This window comes from Apodemus sylvaticus, chromosome 8, assembly GCF_947179515.1.
Source record: "Apodemus sylvaticus chromosome 8, mApoSyl1.1, whole genome shotgun sequence".
NCBI classification, from domain to species: domain Eukaryota; kingdom Metazoa; phylum Chordata; class Mammalia; order Rodentia; family Muridae; genus Apodemus; species Apodemus sylvaticus.
In genome coordinates this window covers 47,782,184-47,806,134 of record NC_067479.1, presented here as the reverse complement: position 1 = coordinate 47,806,134, position 23,951 = coordinate 47,782,184, and the positions used below count along the sequence as shown (strand labels likewise).

Genomic DNA, 23,951 nt, shown 5'->3' with positions numbered 1-23,951 from the left:
AATCTAAATATTCATTCAGATATCTGGTAGTCGAAATTGATTTATTCTTTTCTTTTGTGTAGTTAAAAGTTAATTTATTAAGTCCTAGAGATTATTTTAGTAAAAAGAAACTCTTCAGCGACATAGAATCAATAGGCCATCTTGATGAACTGGTTGTTTCAAATACAGTATGCTCACCAAGGGGCCAGGGTAAACAGTCATGGTAATATTTTGGTGGCTTGTCAGACGGTGACCTGGAGGGCATTGCTGTAGTGGTTGATGAGCCTGCGTACAGGGCGGCAGTGTTGGAGAAGGGAGCCTGGTACTTAGAAGGCTTGTGAGGCATGCAGAAGTGAATGCACTTCATCCCACAAGTGAAGCTGTGGCTGCCTTCGAAGTGATGGAGTTATGAACTATGACTGTGTTGGTAACTTTTAAAAAGTATGTATTAACCTTTTGGTTCTGCTTAAAAATAGCTTTACTATGTTGAATGTCTAACAAGCATTTTTAAAAGTTCTTTTAGCCACGTTAACTGGCACTTACTTTTCCACTGAACTTTGGATTTTCTAGTGAATTTTATCTGTTCAGAGAACCTGTAAGTCTGCATCTGGTATTACAGTCTGCTGGCTTTCCCAGATTACATAGCCATATATCCCTTCATATAAGGGTTAATGAGTAGCCAGGTTGGACGCACCTGTCCGTCGCTGTGCTAAGACACAGTTGCTTCTCTCCTTTCATCCCCTCACGTTTTCTTTTTATAGTCGTATTTATTTGATGTGTTAATTTTACTTTGTTGTAGCTTGTCATTCTATTTAATTCTGTTAATTTTAAAAGATGGCAATTAGCCTGAGTTAGTGGCAGTTTAAACTAGGTAGCTTTTGCTACTGGGCTCTGTCTAGCTCCTGTCGGACGCCTCGCCCCCATTTTTACCTGTGCATTTGCATGTTTGACCTAGCAGAATAATTGGGTCCACAGCAACATGGGCGTGCCTCCCTTAGAAACACTTAGTTTCGTGTGTGACTCATAAGCTGAAGCAGGCACCACTTCCCCAGTCTACAGGAGCCATTTTAACAGTGCGGGACTTGCCGGATTGCTTTTTAGTTTCAAGCCCAGAGGACGAAGTTTAAAGGTAACTTGTGATTTTTTTTTTTTTTTTGTACGTTTGCTTCTGGCTATTTTTGAGTCGATTAAAACAGATATGGTTCTTACCTGTGGCAGAATATGGCTGAATGTCTTCTTTAACTTATAAAATATGTGTAGTGAGTCACATGTCTAACTGCACTTCAGAACTACAGGCAACAAAGTATTTAATGCTGAAAAGTCCTTGCCCTTCCCCCTGAAGCATTTTGTTTATTTCTGTGCTTGGTATTTTCCTCTCCTCTAATTTCAGATAAAGGAGAACCCCAACCCCTGCAAAAATTAGATCAAGTTCTAATTAAAATAAACTTAATTGTCTTTGAGGGACTGGCTGAGAAGTGACTTCAGTAAACTCTACTGCTGTGAGATTCTGATGCTGAAAAGAAATCTGGAGCAATGGCTTTGTTACCGTATCTTAATTAAGGTTGAAATCTTGGGTCAGGTTAGTCTTAGGTCTTACTCACAGGAAGCCCATCTATGCTTTTTTTTAAGTTAATGAAGTATGCAAAATATTTAATTTTGAAAAGCAAAGAGAGGTTTAAAAACTAAGTAGAGTCTGCATAAAGTGAACCGATGGTAAAAGAAAAAGGCATTTTCAGTGATGAGGAAGAAGGATCGATTCATTCAGTGTTTGAGGAAAACGAAGCCGTATGGGGTACAGGAACTTGCTTGGCATATCTGCTTTAGAAAAGAAACTGCTTCTGAAGGAGTGCTGTGCTAGTTCAGTTTTGTGTAAGGAACAGAAAAATGTTGGCCTTCCTCATTACTAGTGGTAACATTCAATTTTTTTTTCTTTTTTGTAGTTAAAAAAAGTAAAACCCTTTTGTTATCAGGAGGTTGCTCAGTCTTTTCCTGAATTATTTGTCATCACTGAAACTGTTATGTTTTCTGCCAAGTATACATTGACTATGCAGCAATATTTTACTTGTGAAACATCCGTGGAGCTAACATTTGGGTGAAAGTAAACTTTGAGTACGTAATGATTCGAGTTTGTTGTCATTTACTGCTTGCTAAAATGGTGTCTAGCTGGTTGGTTGAGAGTTGGCTCTAGTTATCAGAGTGCATGAAGTCCTTGTGGGTTTGAAAGGGACAGCAAGAAGGATGTCACTTCTTGCTGTGGTGGAAGGTTCTTGATACTAGCAGATCCTAGTGATGGAGTCTTCTAAGGAGGGCAGACATTTTGCCAGTTGAGCTGCGATCCTTTCTCCGTCATCTTTGTTTGCATATTGCAGGTTTGGTTGGCTTTTGACTAAGTGAAGGCTGTATTTGCTTCAAGTCTGGACTAAAACAAAACTAATGACACCTTCTTATTCCCCCACCCCCTTTTCTTTGTAAGGCTTGTGATCCACAGGAGAAAAATCACGGAGGGCACAAGTAAGCAAGCTTAGAGCGTATAGATTAAGCTGGGTAATTTGAGTTCTTAAAACTGAGACGTTGTGACATTTGAAATTAAGTAGACATTGGTCATGCATATCTGGGTTTTTTTTTTTTTTCATGCTTGTTTTGAGAACGGGTCTTGCTCTGCTCCTTGTCTCCAATCCTGTCTGGTCCACCTCAGCTTTCCAGTGTTGGGATCACAGGCATCACTTCTGTGCTTGGCTGTCACTCTCTCACTAGGACTTGGGAAAATGACAGAAAGGGAGCTTTTGGGGTGTCCAGGAGACTGAGCGTGCAAGTGGTTACCCCCCCCCCCTTTTCATAGATGGGAGGGAGGTTTAAATTGAGTCATGAGAGTTACAATGGAGAATTACCGACTGAAGGTTGAGAAGGTTTATGGCTCAGATAGGTGCTGACGCTGGTGCCAGATTGGCCTTGAACTTCACCAGGGGTTATCGAATGGGATAACCTTGAACTCCTGACCTTCCTGCCTCTCTGCCTCCTAAATTGCCGAAGTGGGCAATAGTGCTCAGTTAAATTTGGGGTGGGTGGGGAGAACGCATGTCAAGTTCTAGAACAGTCAGGGCTACACAGACTGTCCCAAACAAACAAACATTATTATTATTTTTTAATTTGTCTTCTCTCAGGATATATTATCTTATGTAAATCAGAAACTTCCAAGAGAGCAAACTAGGCTTCCACGATGCATCATCTATGGTCTAGATACTTAGTCAAAGACAGATGGCAAGGTTTTTTACAAATGTAAATGTAATTAAAGGTAGTTATTTTCTGGGTTTAGAAACTACGTGGTCCTATATAGTCAAAACATAAATTTTATTTTATAATTAAAAGGAGGTACTTTTTAGGTGTTTATTAGCATTTTTGGTATCAAAACACTTAATGGAGTTATACTGTTATTAGGCCTTTTAATAATATACATATGGAAAAGTGCATAGAGCAAATATAATTTCAATGTTTGCCCATTCACATTATCCTGGGTTAGCAAGTAGAGTATGTCTATTACCTGTATTTGCTTCCCCCTAAAGTTTGACTATTTTGACTTTTCGGGTAATCTTTTTTTTTTTTTTTTTTGGTTTGGTTTTTTTGGATTTTGGGTTTTTTTTGAGACAGGGTTTCTCTGTGTAGCCCTGGCTGTCCTGGAACTCACTCTGTTTACCAGGCTGGCCTCGAACTCAGAAATCCTCCTGCCTCTGCCTCCCAGAGTGCTGGGATTACAGGTGTGCACCACCACTGCCCGGCCTCTGGTAATCTTTTTCTTACAGTTTTATTCCCTTGGATCTTATGTAAGCCCAATCCCACTTTCCTGCAGTAATTTGTTTATTTCACTCACTGGAGCTAATTTTCGACAGCACATCTTTGCACTCCCTTTCTATGCCAGTGCCTTTACTGCTCTTGTGGATAGCATTAGAACACTTCTAGTTCGCAAGCCTTCCTTCATGCACTTCCAAGAACATACGTGCATGCGTTCTGTAGGATTCATTTTTCTTATTGAGATGTGCGAAGACTTTGCAAAGACTGAAGAAATCCATAATTTAAGAAAATAAATAGCTCCTATTGTTCACCAGGGACAGTAAGTGAAAGTGACTTTAAAATATATCAGTGCTGGGACTGGATAGATGGCTGAGCATTTAAGAGCATTGGCTGCTCTTCCAGAGTACTTGGGTTTAACTCCCAGCACCTACTTGGCAGCTCACAACTATGTGTAATTTCAATTCTGAGAGATCTGACCCCCTCTGTATTCTGCTGGCACCAGGCAAGCCTAGTCCACAGACATACCTGCAGGCAAAGCACTCAGACACATGAAATAATGAAAGTTTTAAAAACTGTCCGTGCTAGCTGGTAAAACTATAAGTAGTGTGGCTTGGCTGTGCAGCCTTGACTCATGCCGAGGCCAGCGCGCTCCAGCTGAGTTTGCTCTTGCACCAACACTGCACAAGTCAAGGCACCCGAGAAGTGTGACTGACACCCGGCTGCATTGCGAGGATCATTCTGAACTGTGAAGAGCTGTGACGGTTTCCAGGTCCTCTGTGGACCCGAGAACGACTTGGAGCATCACTGCAGGACTGCACCATTGGAAAGGAGCCAAGTGCTCAGACACTAGGTCTAGGTATCAGGTTAGCATACCACAGCATACCCACAGAATTATGTGGTAGAAATGGAACTTTATTAAAGTTTACACCAAACAAGACTTTACAATGGAGCATTTTTTGCATATTTGGGCATCCGATGAAGAAATCAACCATTCTGAAGAAAGTGAAAGTATCAGGTCCAGTTTGTGTGCCTGGCTTCGCTCAAGCCTTTGCCTTGAGAAAAGGGAAACTCCAGAGGAAGCTGCGACTGCTTTGCCGGCCTAACGTTACCAGTTTAATTTCTACAGACAAGGACTTAGCAGTGATATCTGTCATTTTTATGTGCTTTTTAGCAATAGGTGAAATGTGTCTTTAAATTATCTTCTAGTAGATTCAGTTCTCATTACATTTTCATTTTTTCTTATAAAATTCTTTCTCCTGTTTATTTAAGAACTAAAAAAAAAAAAAAAAAAGGTGTCCGATTCCCCTGGAGCTGGTTACTGGTAAGGCACCCGACGAGGGTGCTGAGAGCTGAACTCGGTCTTCTGGAAGAGTAGTAAGTGCTTTCGGCCTTTAAGTCACCTCTCTCTCTCTCTCTCTCTCTCTCTCTCTCTCTCTCTCTCTCTCTCTCTCTCTCTCTCTCTCTCTCAGTTTGTTTTTTCTTTCTTTCTCCTTTTGAGACAGGATCCCCCTAATTAGCCCAGGCTGGCCCTGAATTCTCCAGCCTCTTAACTTTAGCACCTAGTCCTGGGATTCCAGGCACGCTCCATCACACATGTTCTTAACTGGGAGAGCTTTGAGTTGCTATATAGAGTTTCAGACTCTATATGGGCCAGGGGTATGGCTCTGTGGTAGACTGTGTGCCTAGCGTGCAGGTGGTCTGCTTCAATCCTTAACACCACAAGAAAAAAGAGTTTCAGCTTGAATTTAAGAAGTATTTTAAGAAGGTTTGAAAGAGGCTTGCATTTAGACACTTAGTCCTTCTGTTAAAACCTCTGTAGGAAGTTACTGCGCCTGCGTCTGTATGAAGTCAGAGCATGTTTGTGAGAGGCATCTTGGAAGGCAGGTCACTGTGTGCATGTGGAACACCTCAGTATAATGAAAGTCCAGTAATCATAAATTGCCTTAATGTGCTTCAGTGTGCATCTAATCAGAGTGCTTGAGGCTTAAAGACTTCTTATATGTTTATTTAGAGTTTTTCTTAAGTTTGTTACAAGATGTTAGAAGACTATGTATATGTTTGTGCAGATTTTATTATTTATTTGTACTGATGGGGGATCAAACTTAGGCCCCTGAACATTCCTGGCAAAGCCCGTCTCCACTGAACTGTATCCTTAGTCCTTACATTCTCATTCTCTCTCCTTTCCCTCTTCCCACACCTCTCAGCCCTACAGAGGCTAGGTAAATGGTGTCCTACTAAACTACACCTCCAGCCCAATATTTCAGGTTTAAATTGGAAGTATTAATTCGAATATCAATAGTCTTTGAAAAAGAATGAGCTATAGCCTGTCCTTTAAAATATTAGGTAAAAAAAATCAAGCTGTATATTCAAGCCATCATATATGTTTTTGTACTTTAGCAACATAGAACCTTACCTAAACCTAAATAAATAGTAAGGACATGTTAAAGTCTATGTAGGAAAAAAAAAGCCACAGGGTTCTCACAGAGGGCTCATATGATATGAACCATGTTATTTTGGACATAGATGTAGAATGCTAAAGCCTAATAAAATTATAGTTGATGTAGATTATATTTATATCTAGAATAGAGAAGATAGCTGTACTTTGCCTATCCATGTGGTAAGTTATGATCATTCATAAAGATTACTAGTTTGGAAGGCATGATCAATTGAGCACCTATTTATGGTAGATGGAACCAGGTTTTGGACTTATGAGAAAGCGGAGGTAGTTTGTTGGGGGTTTGGGTCACAAATAATCTGAGATTGGCAAAAGGTTGTATTAAAAAAAAAAAAAAACAACAACAACAATCCACTGGGTGGTGGTGGCACACGCCTTTAACCCCAGCACTTGGGAGGCAGAGGCAGGTGGATTTCAGAGTTCAAGGCCAGCCTGGTACTGAGTGAGTTCCAGGACAGCCAGGGCTACAGAGAAACCCTGTCTTGAAAAAACAACAACAACAAAAAACCAAAAAGCAAAACAAAACAAAAAAAATCCCAACAATATGAGCTTAGCTGAGTTGATAGTGTGCCTGTGTGGTAGGCATCATGTCTGGGATGGAGACTAGAGGGTAAGAAGTTCAAGTTCTCTATTGTTACATAGAGAGGGGGAGAACTATCACAGAACAGCCAACCAACCCCCAAAGATCAAAGTGGCAAGTTAATCAGCTCGGTGTTATTGAGTCATGGGGGGAGGGGGCGGCCATGTTATCTCTCTTATACGCCCAGCCACTGAGCTACATGTTCTGTTCGTTTATTTAAAGACTGATGCTTACTATATAGCCCTGGCTGGCCTAGAATGCTTTATGTAGATCAGCTGGCCTCAAATTCAGAGAGATCCAGCTGCCTCTGCCTCCCGTTTGTTTTGAGATGTAAAGCTAGGGAGGATAGCAAATGTTGCTCTTAAAATTGGCAAACTCCTACAACAAGTATAATCATTTGAGGGCATGTTCTGCTGCTTTATTCAGTCGCATGGGTTGTTTTGTTGTTTCTGTTTTTCCTACCTCTTAGGCCCAGGGCCTTTTGCGTGCTCCAGTGGGTTTTGTGTTTTTTAAATTTGGAGCAGGGGTTTTACTCAGTGGCCTGGGTTTCCTTGCTGTGCTCTGTAGCAGCCCTGCGGGGGTGGTGGTGGTGGTGGGGAGTGGAGGCGCCCCCACTCTGGAGTGGCTGGGATCACCGCATTGTATCACATCTTTGGCATTTATTCCTAGGATCCTTCAAAGGACTTGAACATTGTTCTTTTGTATCTTAGCTCTCAACACCAGAATACTTGCATTGTCTTTCTTCATTTGTATGCTTCTGATACCGTACTTCACTGTCTTTTCACACAGGCAATTGGACTATTTATAAGTAAGATGCAGCAGAGAAGCAGGAAATACTTGACATTTGTGTGCCCTATCTTGCTCTCTGCTTCCTGTCAGTTAAACCACGAAGAGAGGAACAGAGACACAGATGTACAATTGCTGCTTTAATTTCCCATCAGGGAGCCCAGTTAAGCATAAAGCTTGTTTCATTAACCTTAGTACTTGTTGATTGGGGTACGGCAGGCTGCTCAGCGTTACACAGACGTGCGGACATCTGGCAACACTTGGACATTAGATATAGGACTTAGAAGAAAATACAAATTTTACACATTTACATTTAAGAGGTTTTTCCTTTTGTGATTGAAAGGCTCCATATACACTTAGACTGGCATTAAACTCATGATCCTCTTGACTTAGCCTCCTAAATGCTGGGATTATAAGCATGTACCACACTATGCTCAAGTATATCTTAGTGTGTGTGTGAGGGAGAGAGAAAGAGAGAGAGAGAGAGAGAGAGAGAGAGAGAGAGAGAGAGAGAGAGAGAGAGAGAGTATGCGCATTCGTGTTTAAGAAGGTCGGGGTCAACCTTGGGTAGTATTTCTTAGGAGCCAAAGGTGTTGTTCCTGGAGAACTGTTCACTTTGTGTGTGCATGCACACAGTTCATATGCATGCACATGCATGTGGGGTGTACATGGAGGCCAGAAGTCAATCTTGGTGGAGTTACTTAGGAGTCATGTGTTTTATTTTTAGAACTGGGAACTAAACCCAGAACTTGCATATAACTGGGCATGTTCGTTACCACCGAGCAGCGACCGCTGTACTACAGAGCCATTATTGGGCTGAGTACATTTATTTATTTAATGTTAATTTTGAGATAGTGTCTCTATTATATATCTCTGGAATTCACTATGTACACCAAGCTGGCGTCAAAGTCATGGAAGTCCACCTGCTTCTGTAGAATAAAAGTATAAACGACTATACCCAGTCTTATCAAGCATATTTGATTTCAAATAATGGAGGGAACTGTAAAGAAACAGATGTGTTTTGTGGTCTTATTATGGTAGTGCAGGCAGCTGCAGTTTTTTCTGTATGCCCTTTAATGTTTTCTTGACTTCTGTTGTGTCTTTTTTTGTGGAAAATCTGTCTAAACTCATACAAGTTCTAAAGACAGCTGAGGAGGTAAGACAATTTCATTTCCCTGTTGGAAAAGCTTGTTTTCTACTAGGCTGTCCCACCTCGATTTTAGATTTAAATGTTACTGTCAGCATGGCTCCTTTTAGCTAGAATGTCTTCCGCTCCTTCATGGTCTGAGAACTCAGAAGATCAGATGGGAAGATCAGATGGGAGTTATCACTATCTTGAAGTATTTACCCTCCCCCACCATTTGATTGATACATTTATATTTAGTTATACATCCCAGTCTTGCCTTTAGTGTTGTCCCAGTGCGTAGGTTGCACTGAAGTTAAAGCACTGGTGTGTACATACCACCGATCAAAGCCGCAGGCTGATTAAAGAACTACCACGTGTCTTCTCTGCAAGATGCCTTTATGGTTTATTTGTAAGAAATAATTAAAACAAGCACTTCTTTTGCCTGCCTTTCTTCTTCCTTCGAGTGTGTTTTTCTGGGGAGCTGTGGATCAAAGCCAGGGTTTTATCCATGCTCGGTGAGTGCGCAGTGCTCCTCTGCTGAGCTGGGTCCTTAGAAGAAGCTTTTCCTGAATGCTGGTCATAGCAGACTGGATTAACAAATGAAGGCATTCGAGTTTGTCACCTTGGTTTATCAAAACACTCAACATCATCTATTTGTGTCTCGTATTTTTTGGTCATTTATGAAAACCAAGTATCTTAATTGTATTTTCAATTTCTGTACTATTTAAAAGTGTTGATTGTGGCTGAGGACAGTTTAGTTGTATTTTATTTCTGAGCTCAGAATCCCTTTAGGCTACTAGAAAGTGTGTCTGGTTCTTTACAGTCCTGATTTCTGCATAGAATAAGATGAATAACTTTATAATATCTTTTGTCAATGTGTATTATTTCCTGTTGTCACTAAATCTTATGTGCTTCTTTGACACAGAGCAAGAATTTTGACAAGTAGGCATTTAGCTCAGATAGTTATTCTAGGAAGTTATGAAGTTCACTAATTAACTGTGTTTTTCACTTGAAGTTTGATAAAGGCTGGGAAAAATAAAAATTTATATAATTCAAATGTCAAATCTCATTTACTCATTTTTTTTATTTGTCCATGCATCAAAACAGGGTCTTAAAATACAGCTCAGGCTAACCTTGGACTCAGTGTATCCCAGGCTGGCCTTTCTTGGAATTCTGCCTCAGCCACCATTCCTAACTTGGAAGTTACTTTTAAAAGATTGAAGGAGGATTGGGCCGTAGCTTCATTAGTAGAATCCTTGCCTAGCATGTCTGAGGTCCCAAGTTTGGTCTCCGGGGTCCTGTGGTCATGATTTTCTCCTGGTACCTCTGCCTTCCTGGTGCTCGGACTACAGACGCATACTACTATTCCTCTATTTCCTCCTTCTCGTCCCCAGCCAGAGAACAAAATGGCCATTGGTTCAATGATGTTTGTTTCTCCCACAACCTGAGCACGTTGCCATGTTTGTTGAGTGTATCTGTGCCATCAGGGAAGAGGCAAAGGGAGCAGCGCTCACACTGCCGTCATCTGTGCAGTGCTTGCCATAGCCACTCCTGTCATTTTGAGCAGTAGTCCCAGATTGGTGTGACTGTCATTGGGCTTCTTGAGCACAGGGACCACCCTCTGTTGTTAGAACCCTATTCGGAAACCCTGGACTGACTGAAGAGATGCATTGTGGACCTGCTTTATTAACAATTAGATACTGCCTTCTGGGGTTTAGCTGTCTTGCCTTATTTACTGAACCACACTGTAAACTTCATGGATCAAGGATGAGGCACGATATTCAGTCTTTTCCACAGTACTGCACTTTGATACATTCAGAAAATATTCTTGAATGGTTTACCATTAAATCTATTAGTCATAGCCGTCCCTTGAGATCTTCTGATTAGCCTTAGATAGGCATCAAAGAAGTACGTTTCCCATTGGCGAACACCTCATCAAGTGTCCCTGATACACTAGAGGGTTTTTTGCACTCATGAGAGATCTTTACATGTATATTATATATATTATATTATTATATTATTAACAAAATAGAATGTTGTTTCAAATAAATACATGGTACAAAAAAATAGGGAAAGTATGTTTGTGGCTATTTCCAAAATTGTTGAAAATTCTGTCTTAATCCAAAGCTAAAATTTATTGAACCTAAAAAATTTTTTGGTGTATGTGTGTGTGTGTTTCCATGCCCCTGTGTATATGTTCATGCCATGGCTTATATGTGGAGGTCTGAGGACCATTTTCAGGAGTTAATTCATCTATCTTTAGGTTTCAGGTATTGAAGGTTAACACAGACATATTAACAAGTTCCTTTACCCACTGAGCAATCTCCTTGACCTCACTGAACATATTTTTAAATGACACACAATTCATAAACACAAGTGATGTTTTAAAAATCAAACATTCTAAAATGACCAAACCCAATATGTATTAATTTGATACTCAGGTATCAAACGATTATTGGAAAGGAAAATACTAAAGCTCATTTTCCATAGTAAAAACTGTTTCTGTGGGAACAGAGAACATGTGAAATCCACTGCAGTTCGTGACGTCTGGAGTCTGGAGTCTGAGCTGAGGCTTCAGGCAGCACTCGCAGCACTGCAGAGTGCAGTGACATGCACAGTGCAAAGCAGGCGTGTTGTGTGTTCTGAACCGAAGCTGCAGTGAAGTCCCATGATGCAGCATGGACGTGTGCTTCCGGAAACACCTCAAATTTGTTATACACTTAATTTTGTTAAATTAATACATATAATTTAATTTTGAATTAGACTTTTGTCTCTGTATATGTTTATTCCCCATAATGGTGGTGAACACTTTTAATCTCAGTGCTCTGGAGGCAGAGGGAGGTGATCGTTGAGTTCAAGGCCAACCTGGTCTGCATATTGAGTTCAGGGTCAGCAGAGGCTACACACAGAGACCTTGTCTCCAAAACAGAGAGAGAGAGAGAGAGAGAGAGAGAGAGAGAGAGAGAGAGAGAGAGAGAAGAAATCTTGTCCTCTGTGTATGACCCTCTCATTCTGTCACTGGACCCACTACAATTTAAGGAGCCAAGCTTTAATTAATGTAGTTGAAATGGATTCAGATGATTTAAAAATCATGCCCTTATATTTTAAAATATGAAAGCCCTAAACATTTAGCCCATATATGTCCCATACCTTCAGATTACTTAAAGTTTGTTTTTGAGACTTATAAAAAGGAAACTAGAGTCACACATGCTTTTTAAGCACTCAGTATTTTAAGTGTGTACCTTACATGTCTACCCCATGTCTTCTGCTTTCCTGCCTCCCATTTTGAGGTCTGCATGCTGCTGGTGTTTTGTTTTCATAGAGTTTAGAAGTTGAGATGCCCATTAGCCCTGCAGATGGTTTGAAGGATCCCTAGCCAAAAGACAGTGGCTCAATTAGGTTAACTGTCTGGCCAGCAGGTCCCAAGATCCTCCTCTGTCGCCTCTGCACCACAGTACACGCAGGCGCTGCCACGTGTGTGGGCACTGGAGACTGAACTTATTGGATTGATTAAGTCACCCCCCCCACCCCCCAGCAGGATCTCAGTAAGCATCCCGACTCGGGTCTCTAACTGGCAAATGCTGGGATTCCTGTGGACCAGTGTGGCCCTGGAGGTTAAGCACATCCAAAGCCCAAGTGACAAGGATCAAACCATGGTGGTAGAGCTTGGTTTTCCTAAAATGAAAATATTAACTAGAGGAATAAACAGCCACAGAAATGAAACAGATTTCTCACAGGTTAATTCTTGTTTGTTGCAGAGAAAAATGTTTAGTTGCCTGAACAGGTTTTACTGATAAGGGTGTTTTAGCATGTTCATGTTTTCTGGGTAGATGGTATTTGTCAGAGTTCAGGTTTTGGGTCCTGGATAGAAGGAAGTTAATTTGCACAATAAAGCATAAGCTAATATTTTGACCATAACTTAGCCTTTTTGAGAAAGAAATTAATTTTTCATGACTAAATTTATGATTATCATGGTTTCAAATTCTTAGTTTTAAATTCTCGTGTTTTCAGAACATGTTCAAAGAGGGCTAATCCTGAGACCACAGGTAGTAACAGGCCTCGCTATGAGATCTGTTGGTTTTTGAGGTGCAATAAATGCCGACTGAATGTAACCCGACACCAGGTGAGCTGAGTGGCCAATAGTGGAAGGCGGAGAAGTATGCGAAAGAACTGGAATTTCAGGTGTGGGGAGTAACTGCAGCCTCCCTCAGAGGCCTGGGACTGTTCTCCCAGTGTCAGCAAAAGCAAGAGGAGAGGTCAGCCTGATTGGTTCCATCGCCCCGATGGGTTCTAAAGTTAACACAGTTGAAGCAAGGTGAGTCTGACTGGGAGAAGACCTGCAGGAGCCTCACCAGAACCACGGCTGGGGCTTCACCTTCAGCGCCACCATTTGGGCTTTATTTATATGAACGTCAAAGCAGTTTTGATAAAGTTGTGATTGCCACGCCCAATTTAAGAATGTCTAGTGGTCTCCTTTCTTAATTAAATAATACCTAATGTGAAGACAGTTTATTTAAATTGACAAATGCCTAATACTAAGTAGCTATACTGGATAGCTAGCTACTTAAAAGATGTGGGGGCAAATGCGGCTGTGTACACCTGGAGGGCCAGCACTTTGAGGCAGATGCAAAGGATAAGGAGGACTCTGAGTTCCAGGCAGCCTGGGCTCTGTTAGAAAACATTGTCTCTAAGACACAAACAAAACCAAGCGGTATGGCACGAATTGCAGAAACTTAGTTTTATTCATTAATTTTTTTTTCAAAGAAACAACTTCACAGAATTTGAAAAAAAAAAAGCTCATTTTAAAAACAGGATTAAAATATCAAGTTTATTATTTATTTTTATTTTTTACTTTTGGGGTCTCATGTGGTCTAAGCTAGGCTAGAAAAGATTCTCTTTCCTCTACTTTCCAAATCGAGATTGCAGAAGAATGACAACCATGCTTTGTTTGTAAGCGTTTTATTTTATTTTAAAGACATTTTTATTTGTGTGTGTGTGTGGGGGGGGAGGGTATGGGTACGCCACTTTCTGCCTGGAAGTGTATATTGGTCCTTGTAGAATTGCAGTGAGCATTTGTAACTCGTGAGCCATCTCCAATCTCTCTAGCCACAAGCATTTTATTGTCTGTCTGTTTGGTTTTCTTGAGATAGGGTCTTACTGTGTAGCCTTGGCTAGCCTGACACTTGCTATGTAGCCCCCAGCAGGCCCAGAACTCTTCAATCTGATCACCTTTTTTCCTCAGATGCTGAGTTAAAGGTCACTCTGCCACCATATCTGGTATTTTTTTTTAATTAAGCTATGAAAGGCCTGAATGCAGTGAGAAATGATTTGTTTGCTTTGAATCTCCCCCATTTTGTGAATATGGTAGGTACATGGCTTTGATCTTTATAGCGATGTTTCTTTTAAAACTGTTGTCTTATGGCATGTAAGATGGCTCAGTGCTCGAGAACCCTTGCTGTTCCTGCAGGGAACTCAAGGTCAGTTCCCAGACCTACACTGTGGCTCATGAGATCCAAAATTTCAATGCCAGGAAATCTTACCCGGGCATGCATGCGGCATACATACATATATTCAGGCAAAACACACATAAGCACAGAAAAAAAAAGTCTAAAAAATAAGTTAAATAAAATTATTGTCCTTTCCTTCCTTCCTATTGGTAGCTAGTAGACTAATATTGTTCTTTTTTATTTAATTCTAATTGAATAATGGTAATTACATTGTTGTGTGGGGTCCCCCCCATGTTTACATTTCTTTTTCTTTTTAAAGATTTATATATTATATTTTATGTTTTATGTGTGTTCCTTTGGGTGTATGTGAATCACATGTGTGCCTGGGGTCCACAGAGGCCAGAAGAGGGCATTGGATTCCCAGATACCGTGATTACAGGCAATGGGGAGCTGCTGTGTGGGTGCTGGCAACCAAACCCAGATCCTCTGCAAGAGCAGCAAGCACTCTTAACCCCTGAGTCTTCTCTTCTGTTCCTGTATTCATAGCTCTTGAACTGTGAACATCAGTAAACATCAGAAAATATTTGGAGTTACTAAGTTGTAGCTGTATAAAAGGCATACGTGTTTTTGTTTTTATTTTATTATTATTTTTTATTCTGCTATTTTAAGGCTGAGTGACGCTGTAAACAATAGGATATGGTAGACTTGAGGAAGCACAGTAATAGACAACTAAGGCTTAAAGCTACAAAGGAGACATCCTCAAACCTCCCTTCATCCCAACTGTGTATATGGTTAGAAGCGATGGACTCCAAGTGTCAAGAGGATGCCTAAAATAGCTTCTAAGACACATCAACTACGTGTACTAGAATGTGGGAACATGCATGGGAACACACAATTGGTTTGATGGTCCTGGGGTCTAAACTCAGGGCCTTGTGCATGCAAGTTGAGTTCTCTGTCACTGAGCTGTTGCCCTAGCCCCTGATACTCTGCTGATTAAAAACGTGAATAAAGTCCCACTAGTAAAGATAGAGGGAGGGGCAGGAGGAGGCCGGGCCTTTTGTGTTCCCTTATGGGCTGTGTCTATTTGGCAGGTCTGATTGCATATGGCCCCAAATTCCTTTCCTTTTCAATGAAGTATGTAGTCTTCAGTTATTCCTAGGTGTTTTTTTTTTTTTTCAACTCTAAACCTTGTAATTCTACAAAACTTTTAGGTTGATAATGGGCAGACCATTGTGCCAGACACACACAGACTTGATTTTGATTTTGATAACCACAGACTTGATTTCATTTCTGTTGCCTAGCATTCTAAAACAATGAAAAGCATTAGAAAAAAGCCTAATTGTGGTCCACCACACAAAAATTACAGTCATTGCAAGGGTGGGCCTACTGTGGAGCCTCTCTTTTTTCATGTTGTATTCTCTAATTTCTTCTAATAGTTTTTTTTCCCAAATAGCCTTGTTTTTCTTAGAATTCTTGAAGATGATTTTGCAGAAGTCTCTTCATTAGCTACTACTTGGTGTAAGAACACTTCCTGTTCAGGCATTTGCTGTACAGTTATTACAGAATCCCACTTATTGAGGTTCCACTGCCCAGCCAGCTGTGTACATAAACCAAGGGTCATCCGAATAATTGGTTCCCATTCAATGATTCCTTTCCTCCTTGCTGATGCTTTTTACCTTTTTGAGCTAGAATGATCTAGTCTAAAATTTTGTTTGTTTAATTGACTCTCTGTATTTATTGTTTTCCACAGAGAGCACTAGAGCCTTACTTTAAATGTATGGTTTACTTACATTAAATATGTTTGTACTATAGTAATTTCCAAAAAAAATTATAATTAATCCCAAGTCCTGCAATTAAAGGAGTGTGCCCCCACCATCTGGCTAAAAAAAAAAAAACAAAACAAAAAAAAAAACTTGATGTATTATTTATTTTATTTAGGTTAGGGTTCTGTAAGGGAGGGAATATTTGAGGGAAATGAAATGAGATTCAATATTTTTATGGAATGTTATATTTGTCTCTACTTCATATTGTTGAAATCTGACAAATACAATATAAAATTAATAAATACCACATTTAATGTAAAATCTTAATGGATATTTCATATATTTTGTATCTGAAATGGTTCTCAAATTTTATATTTTAGGATTTATATTCAAAGAGGGTTTAATTTTTACAAATTTCAATTCATGCTTTTTAATATTTGAAATACTTTATAATAAGTTATGCAAAACAATTTGAATTGAGTTGTTATAGCCATTAATGTGAAACAATATTTTGTGTTTAAAATTGATGTAGTTACTGTGTTTGGGACAGGGTTCTAACTGGACTCTGTTGAATGAAGTTTTTAAAGAAATATTTATTTTCTATGAGTGGGTTGTTTTGCCTGCATCAGGGTGTCATGTTTCCTGGGACTGGAGTTAAAGATGGTTGTGAGTCACTATGTGGGTGCTGGGAATTGAACCTAGTTCCTTTACAAGAGCAACAATACTCTTAATCGCTGAGCCATCTCTCTAGCCTCAGAAGTAAAGTTTTAAAGTCTTAATCTTTATACAACTGGATTTATCAAAATGAACCAAAATGCAAAGCACTGGAGTCAACTTAGATTTTGTTGCTAATGGGCTATGGTGTTGGAGTCTTACCAGTAGCTCTGGTGAAAGACTCTCAGTGGTTATAGAAATGAGACCTAAGAAATAATTAGACTCTAACGAGCACCTGTTGCATATTTTGCTCACTCTATTCCAGCTATAATTACGCTAATGTTTATTGAGTTCAGGTTAGGCAGCAGCCGTTCTGCACCCGTATTTGGCTTTCTCCTTAAGCAGAGCTGCAGACTTGAAGCTGGCATCTTCCTAGGCAAGTGCTCTGCGGCTGACCTGCAGTTGCAGCTGCAGCGCAAGGCTCTCAGACGATTTCCACAGCTCCAGCCTTTGTTGCCATCTATTATGCTCACCTTCAGACCGAGAGCACTGGAGGTTTACATTCAGTGTACAAGAACCTTGCTCAGGGCGGCACCTCAGAGGCGGAGCCCGAGTGGTCTGAGGTTAGAGTTCATCGGAATTGTTTTGTTTTGTGACTTTACCTCAAGTGTGAAGATTGGTGATGAGAACTTAGGAATCTTAATTCTAAGCATTTCTGTGCTGTAGTTCCCCAAAGGAAAAAGGCATTAGAGATCGTCTGGGAATTGTTTGGCTATCCAAAACTGGGTTACTTCTCTAGAATGTGTTATAAGATACCAGCATGTGACTGGTAAATGAAGAATTTTCTCCTTTTTCCTTGTTACTTTACAGTGTTGCAGAAACATGTGTTGGAGAACTGTTACAGCAGCTATCTTCCTGAATAGATGGCTCATTAGTGGGTAAATAAATTTAAACAGGTTTGGTATTATTGTTTAACTGTTTTAGGCAAGGGCTGGTAATATAGCCCAGGCTGGTTTCAAATTCCTGCCAGCAATTACAGACTTGTGCCACCATGTCTATTATTAAACAAGCTTAAAATCTATGTGGATCTTAAGCTGTTTTAAGGTAGATCAGATGCCTTTGTTTTCTGCCTTGACGACCATGTCTTTTCATATATAGGAATAACTTTAGGGAAACATCATGATCTTTTGGGACATTTTAGACAGAAGGACTCAGAGCCTCTTGAGATGGACTTGACTGATTCGTACTGGCTGGATTCAGAAAAAAACAGAGTGGAGCTCCCCCTTAAATTCGATGTAAACATTTACTTAAATCAGTGTTTAAACAATGTAATAGCACAAAGGTCTGAGTGAATTTAAAAACAAGACTATTGTTTTATAGTAATTGGGGTTTGATTTAGGAAATGAAACTGTAATGTTAGCTGTCTTATGCTTATAGATCATGAGAGCTGGGCACCTCCGCTAATTTAATGAAAAACTGAATTACTGGTGTAGATGTAAGTCTTGTCTGTTACTAAATAAAATTAATACAGCTGAGCTATGTTATTCTAGTATCCTTGATATGCAAAGAAGGTACCTCTAGTTTAAGAATCAGGAAGTTTTTTGTTCTTTTGTTTTCCCCTCAAGAACCACATTAGAGCCACACGATACCTCAACAGGAGAGAAGATGAGTAGAGGCTCAGAGTGGCCGAGGCCTAGTTAACCCAAAGACAATGCTTTTCTTATGTTCCGGGCTGGTGAACTCCCTATACATGTGAACTGAAACTGTCAGGGCTCACGTATCTTTTCCTACCCATGCGGCTGGGTGGTGGTGATTTGGGGCAGCCATTTTGGGTTATTTTTACAGCTTGTCAGTCATAGCCTGTGAGGTCCGGCTATTTTCATTGCTTGCCATTACTTTTGAAGTTTCCGAAGGGCAGTGGGTAAAGCACAGTAGCACTGTGGAGGTGCTGTGAAAAAAAAGTAACTTTGTAACTTTAGACAGGTCACTCCTCACACAGGCTGTCTGTACTTAATAAGGAAGCCAGGTCTTGGTGCACCCTTGAACCTAACCTTTTATAGGAAAACCCCTGCGTCACAAACATCCCTCAATCCTGTTGCATTTTCTTGCTCTGGGGTTTGAAGATGATAGTAATTTCCTCTTTATCAAAAGTACTTCATTGTTAAAGAATATATGTAGCATTAGCCTGAATATTCAGTGGTAGATGTTTAAAACATTATCTGTCATTAATATGAACTTTATCATTAGCATGGGCACCAGGTTTGCTGAGTGGAGAAGAAAGTGAAAGCTCTGGTTCTTTCCCCAGGAGAGGTATTGTCCTACTCATTTCTGATTCCTACACACTGGTGTTCAGACATCAAGCGCTGAAACATGTATTCAGTTCAATTAAGTGAGCAACACTTTAAAACACTGTGTGGTTGGTGCTAAGTTGGTAGGATAGGCAGGAAGGGCTGTGGTTTTGAAGGGAACAATCTTTATGGGTTTAGACGTGAAGTTGGAAGGCTTTATGAAGGAACTTGGAAGGCAGAGAGAAGAAGATCAGGAGTTCAAGGTTCCTCTTGGCTACCTAGCCGGTTTGAGGCTATCTGGCCTACACAAGTCCCTCTCAAAAAAAAAAAGGGTGACTTAAACAGTTATGAATGGGAAGCTAAGATTGAGAGGTGGGAAGGGACGTTCCAGGAACAGGAATAATGGAAAGAGAGAAGGGAGACAAGAACAAAGATGTGGTGGCCAAGGGAATGACAGAAGGCAGGTCTACACAGAGGAATGGGCTGTGGTAATGTAAGGGCAGCAATAAGGCACATTTACGCCAGGCCAAGTCTACATCTGGGCCCAGTTAACACGGACATGCATGTGTATATATTTGTCCTCTCTAGACTCAGAATGCAACCAGACTGTTTAAAGTACTTTCTTACTGTTATAGTTAATCCTGTTACAAGGATTGGGCTGCGCCAGAAGTGAGCGCCAATGGCTTGAAACTGAGTTTTCTGAGTAAAAGTCTGACTTGAATTCCTAACCCTTATTTAATTTTGATTTCCAATTATGGGAATTACAGTGATCTATGTTGATCTCTAAAATCTGGAATATACAGGGAACTGGCTTGACTGAAATTAGGAAATAGTGGACCTGACCTGATGAGCTCATGCTAATTAGATGTAAAGTTTCCTGGAAACTGACTCACTGTGGCTCTCCATTCCCAAACTTGTGTCTTTACCATTATTAGGATTAGTCACCATCCTTTATTTCAAGTTGTCATTCTTTTTGAAATATTTATATTAATATTATAAAAGATGCTTCAAATAACTAGATTTGGGAGGGGGGGTGTTGGTTTTTTCGAGACACGGTTTCTCTGTGTAGCTCTGGCTGTCCTGGAACTCACTCTGCAGACCAGGCTGGCCTCGAACTCAGAAATGCGCCTGCCTCTGCCTCCCAAGTGCTGGGATTAAAGGCGTGCGCCGCCACCCCCCCCCCCCCCCGCCCGGCTAAATAACTAGATTTTAAAATGACTATTTAAAATCGTAACTTTTCATGTCCCATTTATTGCCATAAACATTTAATGTTTAACCCAATTGTAATAAATACCTATATTAACTTTGTTAATGGCAGCATTACTTTTTAAAATCACTAATACATGAGCATATTTGGCAGTCATTTTCAGAGCACTGTGAGGTTGTTTTTGCTCTTAGGTTGCATTTCTTTTTTTCTGCCTTTGTAAAGTGTGGCCCTTTGCATGTTCTAACTTGCCGTGACGTGGTCAAGTACAGTTTCCTTCCTGCTGCTTGTGTTAGAGATAAGGCTACATTTCAGTACATTCAAAAAGAAGCCCTAGAAGACAGGCTTGGTCTAGCGGTTTCTTCTCACCCCGGGTCTTTCAGGGACAGAAAAAGTAGGCTTTAATTTCTGCTCACTCTTAAAAGCTCCTCTTCGTGTAGGTATTTATGACGGGGATAGTGCCTGCAGGGCGCTTGCTGTTAAGGACAAATGAGTCTGTTAGGAAATTTGGAGAGAGTAGTGGTTCCTGTGCATGTAGGTGATTAGCTGGACCTGTGAGAAGAATGAAATTGTTTATATATCCTCTGCTGGGATTTAAAATTTCCTAATTATTACGGGAACATCCCTCCCCTTCCCACCCCGCACCACTCAATACTTTAATTCAAGTACACCTTGGGAAGGAATGAAAAAAATGAGGAGAGATTTTATCTTAGAAATGAGGTCTTCGAAGAAAGTGTCTTGCAAACCAACACCCCCCACCCCATCATGTGACCTAGCCATGCTGACTTTCCTTAAGAGTGACAATGACATTGGAGACCTGTGCTGCAGCAGTTGTTATGTTTTAGCCAGGGGATTGCTTCTTCACCACTAACTTAGGCTTTTGTTTTTCAGGGACAGGAAGACCAGGTGAATGATTTCACAGAACATGCCTGTTTGCTGAGAATGTCTGTGAACCTAGCAAACCAGGAGCACGCCTGTCGCTGAAGAGCGTCTTGTCTGCAGACACTTCACAGACTCGCCTGAGAGGCTTTCCCCAAACTGCACTGCACCCTCGCTGCTGCTCCAGACTTGAGCTGCTTGGGACTCTTCTCATGTGGATCTAAGGGGAATGCTTTACTATGGCTGCTGTGGTTCAACAGAACGACTTAGTGTTTGAATTTGCAAGTCCGGTCATGGAGGATGAGCAGCAGGTGAGCCAGAGGAGGCGGGGCTCAGTCTGGTTCTTAGCAGTTTCCATCAGGGTCAGAACGTTTGCTTTAGGAGATAGTACAACATTCAAAAGTAAAAATTAGAAATGAAGTATTTGGTAGTAATGTCATTTCATATTTTAAGTACCAATTAATTCACTACTTGTAAATGGTATGTTTGTTTTGAGGTGGTAACAAGGGAGTAGTATTTGGGGTTTGTCTTGTTTTTTTGTAAAATTAGACCAAACTATCAGTTTTAGAGAACATAACCAATTTCTATAATTAATCTTTTAATTATGAGCTGTTTGTTCAAGGAGATTAAACATTTTTGGCCACCTCACAACCACACTTTTCAGTCCAAAGACTATGACCCCCTCAAGGAAATTTTCTGACTCTTCCAGAGCTTGATTTGTCATCAGTCAGGGAATTGAACCTAGGACTTACTAAGTCAGCTCTCATTGAATATATATGCGATGTGCTGCTTACTGCCTTCCCAGAAGTAAGGTCTCAAGAGATGCTGAGGGAGAGGGTTTAACCTTAGCTCTGAGCCTCTGATCCTTCCGCAGTGTGAAAGGGCTACACTTCATAATTAAGACAGGCTGTGCAGGGACATGAGCCGTTGAGGGAATTGATGTGCCCAGAGAGGTCCTTTGCTAAGAGGCTTTTGAGAAGCAGTGGGTTAAAGTGTGCTGAAGAGGGCTGATTTACAGACTGAAATAAGCTTGCTCCCCAAACCTTAAGTAGATCAGTTCTGATATCTGCTTTATTCTAGAAACAGTTACTACAAATAATGAAATTGATTCTCAGTTTTGGCAGGCCATTGCAGTTTCATAGCTGTTTTGTATTGTGCACTGAAATGATACAATGCAGAGTTTATAAACATACCTATAAAAGGTGAGAATTTGGAACTCATTATCCTTAAAGTCAAAGTAAAATTCACCTGAGGGAAAAACTGGCACCTGATGGCATAGTAATATTGGTTGGAGTTTAATCTAGAGACAATAGAGGAGATACTTTCAGGAGAGAAAGTGTTTTCGAATTGTTTTGAGACAGGATGTTTGTGCACACTGTAAAGCTTGAAAAAGAGTGTGCTGCCTACCTGCTTTCTAGATAAAAGGTCCTGTGACAGGTCCCAGGCTAGCTGTGGTGAGCTGTGCTGTGGCACAGAGACAGTGGCAGCAGAGGACCGAGCACTGATCTGCTCCCAGCATGCTCTAGTGCGCTGGCTGGCACACTCTGACCATGAGAAGTATGTTTCACATTATAGTCCCGAGTGCGTGTAGGACTGAAACAGTGCGCCTGCACTTACTATGTTGGGTGTACTTAATTTACTTTAGTTTCTTTTTTTTCCTCTTTTGTCTTTGGGAGGGGATTAGTTTGACTCCCCTCTTCTTGTTCTGATATTTATTTATTTGTTGTTTTGTTTACTTATTTATTTTTTCTGAGGGTCTCACTGTGCAGTTCTGGCTAGCCTAGAACTCCTTATGGAGACTAGGCTGTTCTCAGACTCACAGACATCAGTTTTCCAGGTGTTGAGATTAAATGTGTGTGCTACTGGATCCAGTTTTTTGAGAAAAGGTCTCACTGTATTGCCATGACTTGCCCTATGGAGACCAGGCTGACCTCAGATTCAGAAGTCTGTCTGCTTCTGCCTCCTGAGTGCTGGGGTTGAAGGCATTCCCCACACGCCTAGCTCGCTTTCTAGGTTCCTGAGATGTGATCTCATATGAGTGAAGATAGCTTTGACTTCCTGGTTTCCCGACTCCCACTTCCTGAGTGCAGGACTTCAGGTGTGGGCCCCACACTTGGCAACTGCTATCTTTCCCTTTCTCTTTTGTCCTTCTTGTTTCTTTTCTTTGCCCGTTCCCCCTTCCTTTATACACTTAAATTCTTTATATGTTAGCCTATGAAATAAATGCCAATAGCTTTATTTTTTGTTGGGGAAACTGAGACATAAAGTAGTTAAGTAGTTTGCTCCAAACTGTCTAGCGAGAAATGTTAACCCATGCAGTTGCCTTTCAGTAATGTGCACTGCGGGCGGCTCTAGCTGGGCGTGGGTTCAGGGGCGCCTCATATTATCATATTTGCTCATATTATCAAGTTATTTAAACTGTGGCTCTGCCTCCTTGTTTGATTTTGTTTTCACTTTTATTCATTACTTTTTAGATAAGATCTTATCATGTAGCCATGTTAGCCTTGGATTTAAGATCCACGCTCATCTTCTGAGAGCTGGGTTTAGGATTGTTGGCTTACGACGCCATAACTGACTTAGTTTAACTTGTATTTTTATGTGAAAGTAATGACTTGCCAGTTTAAAATACTCCAAAAATGCATAAAGTCTGTCAGATGTGGCAGCTTATTTCTGTAATCCCACCATGCAGATGGCTGAAGCAGGAGGACTAGGTTGAGTTTAATATCAGCCACTGTTATAAAATGGGTTTGACACCAGCTTGTGACCCTATCTTTAAAAAAAAAAGTGTGTAAAATGATGTGTGTAGGTTCTGTAGTATTTGTTTTTCTCTATTTGAGTGGAACGTAATTTACTGGTCCGTAACTATGACCATTAGCAGGATTTTGCTTAGTGTGGCAGTGAGAAATCCTGTGGGGAATGACCACACCCTCTGGAGAGCAGTGATAGTTCAGAACTGAGATCCTGAAATCAGAACGCATGGGGTGATAACCAGCTCTGTTGCTTA

At 40.7% G+C, this 23,951-nt stretch overlaps 1 protein-coding gene across 7 annotated transcripts in view; it reads left to right on the top strand.

Moving 5' to 3' along the window:
* Positions 1-23,951, top strand: part of Elf1 (E74 like ETS transcription factor 1) — a 97,397-nt gene that overhangs the window by 31,511 nt on the left and 41,935 nt on the right. For 3 of the 7 annotated variants that reach the window (XR_007979223.1, XM_052190868.1, XM_052190862.1), the window contains exons 1-2: positions 991-1,108; positions 20,960-21,258. Coding sequence is in view for 6 of the 7 variants with exons in the window: in XM_052190868.1 (XP_052046828.1) it covers positions 21,187-21,258 (72 nt within the window). In the remaining variant the exon portion in view is untranslated. Of the gene's footprint in view, positions 1-990; positions 1,109-5,043; positions 5,140-20,390; positions 20,463-20,959; positions 21,259-23,951 lie in introns of those variants that run through there. The other 4 variants (XM_052190864.1, XM_052190863.1, XM_052190866.1 and 1 more) reach the window with 3 other exon arrangements.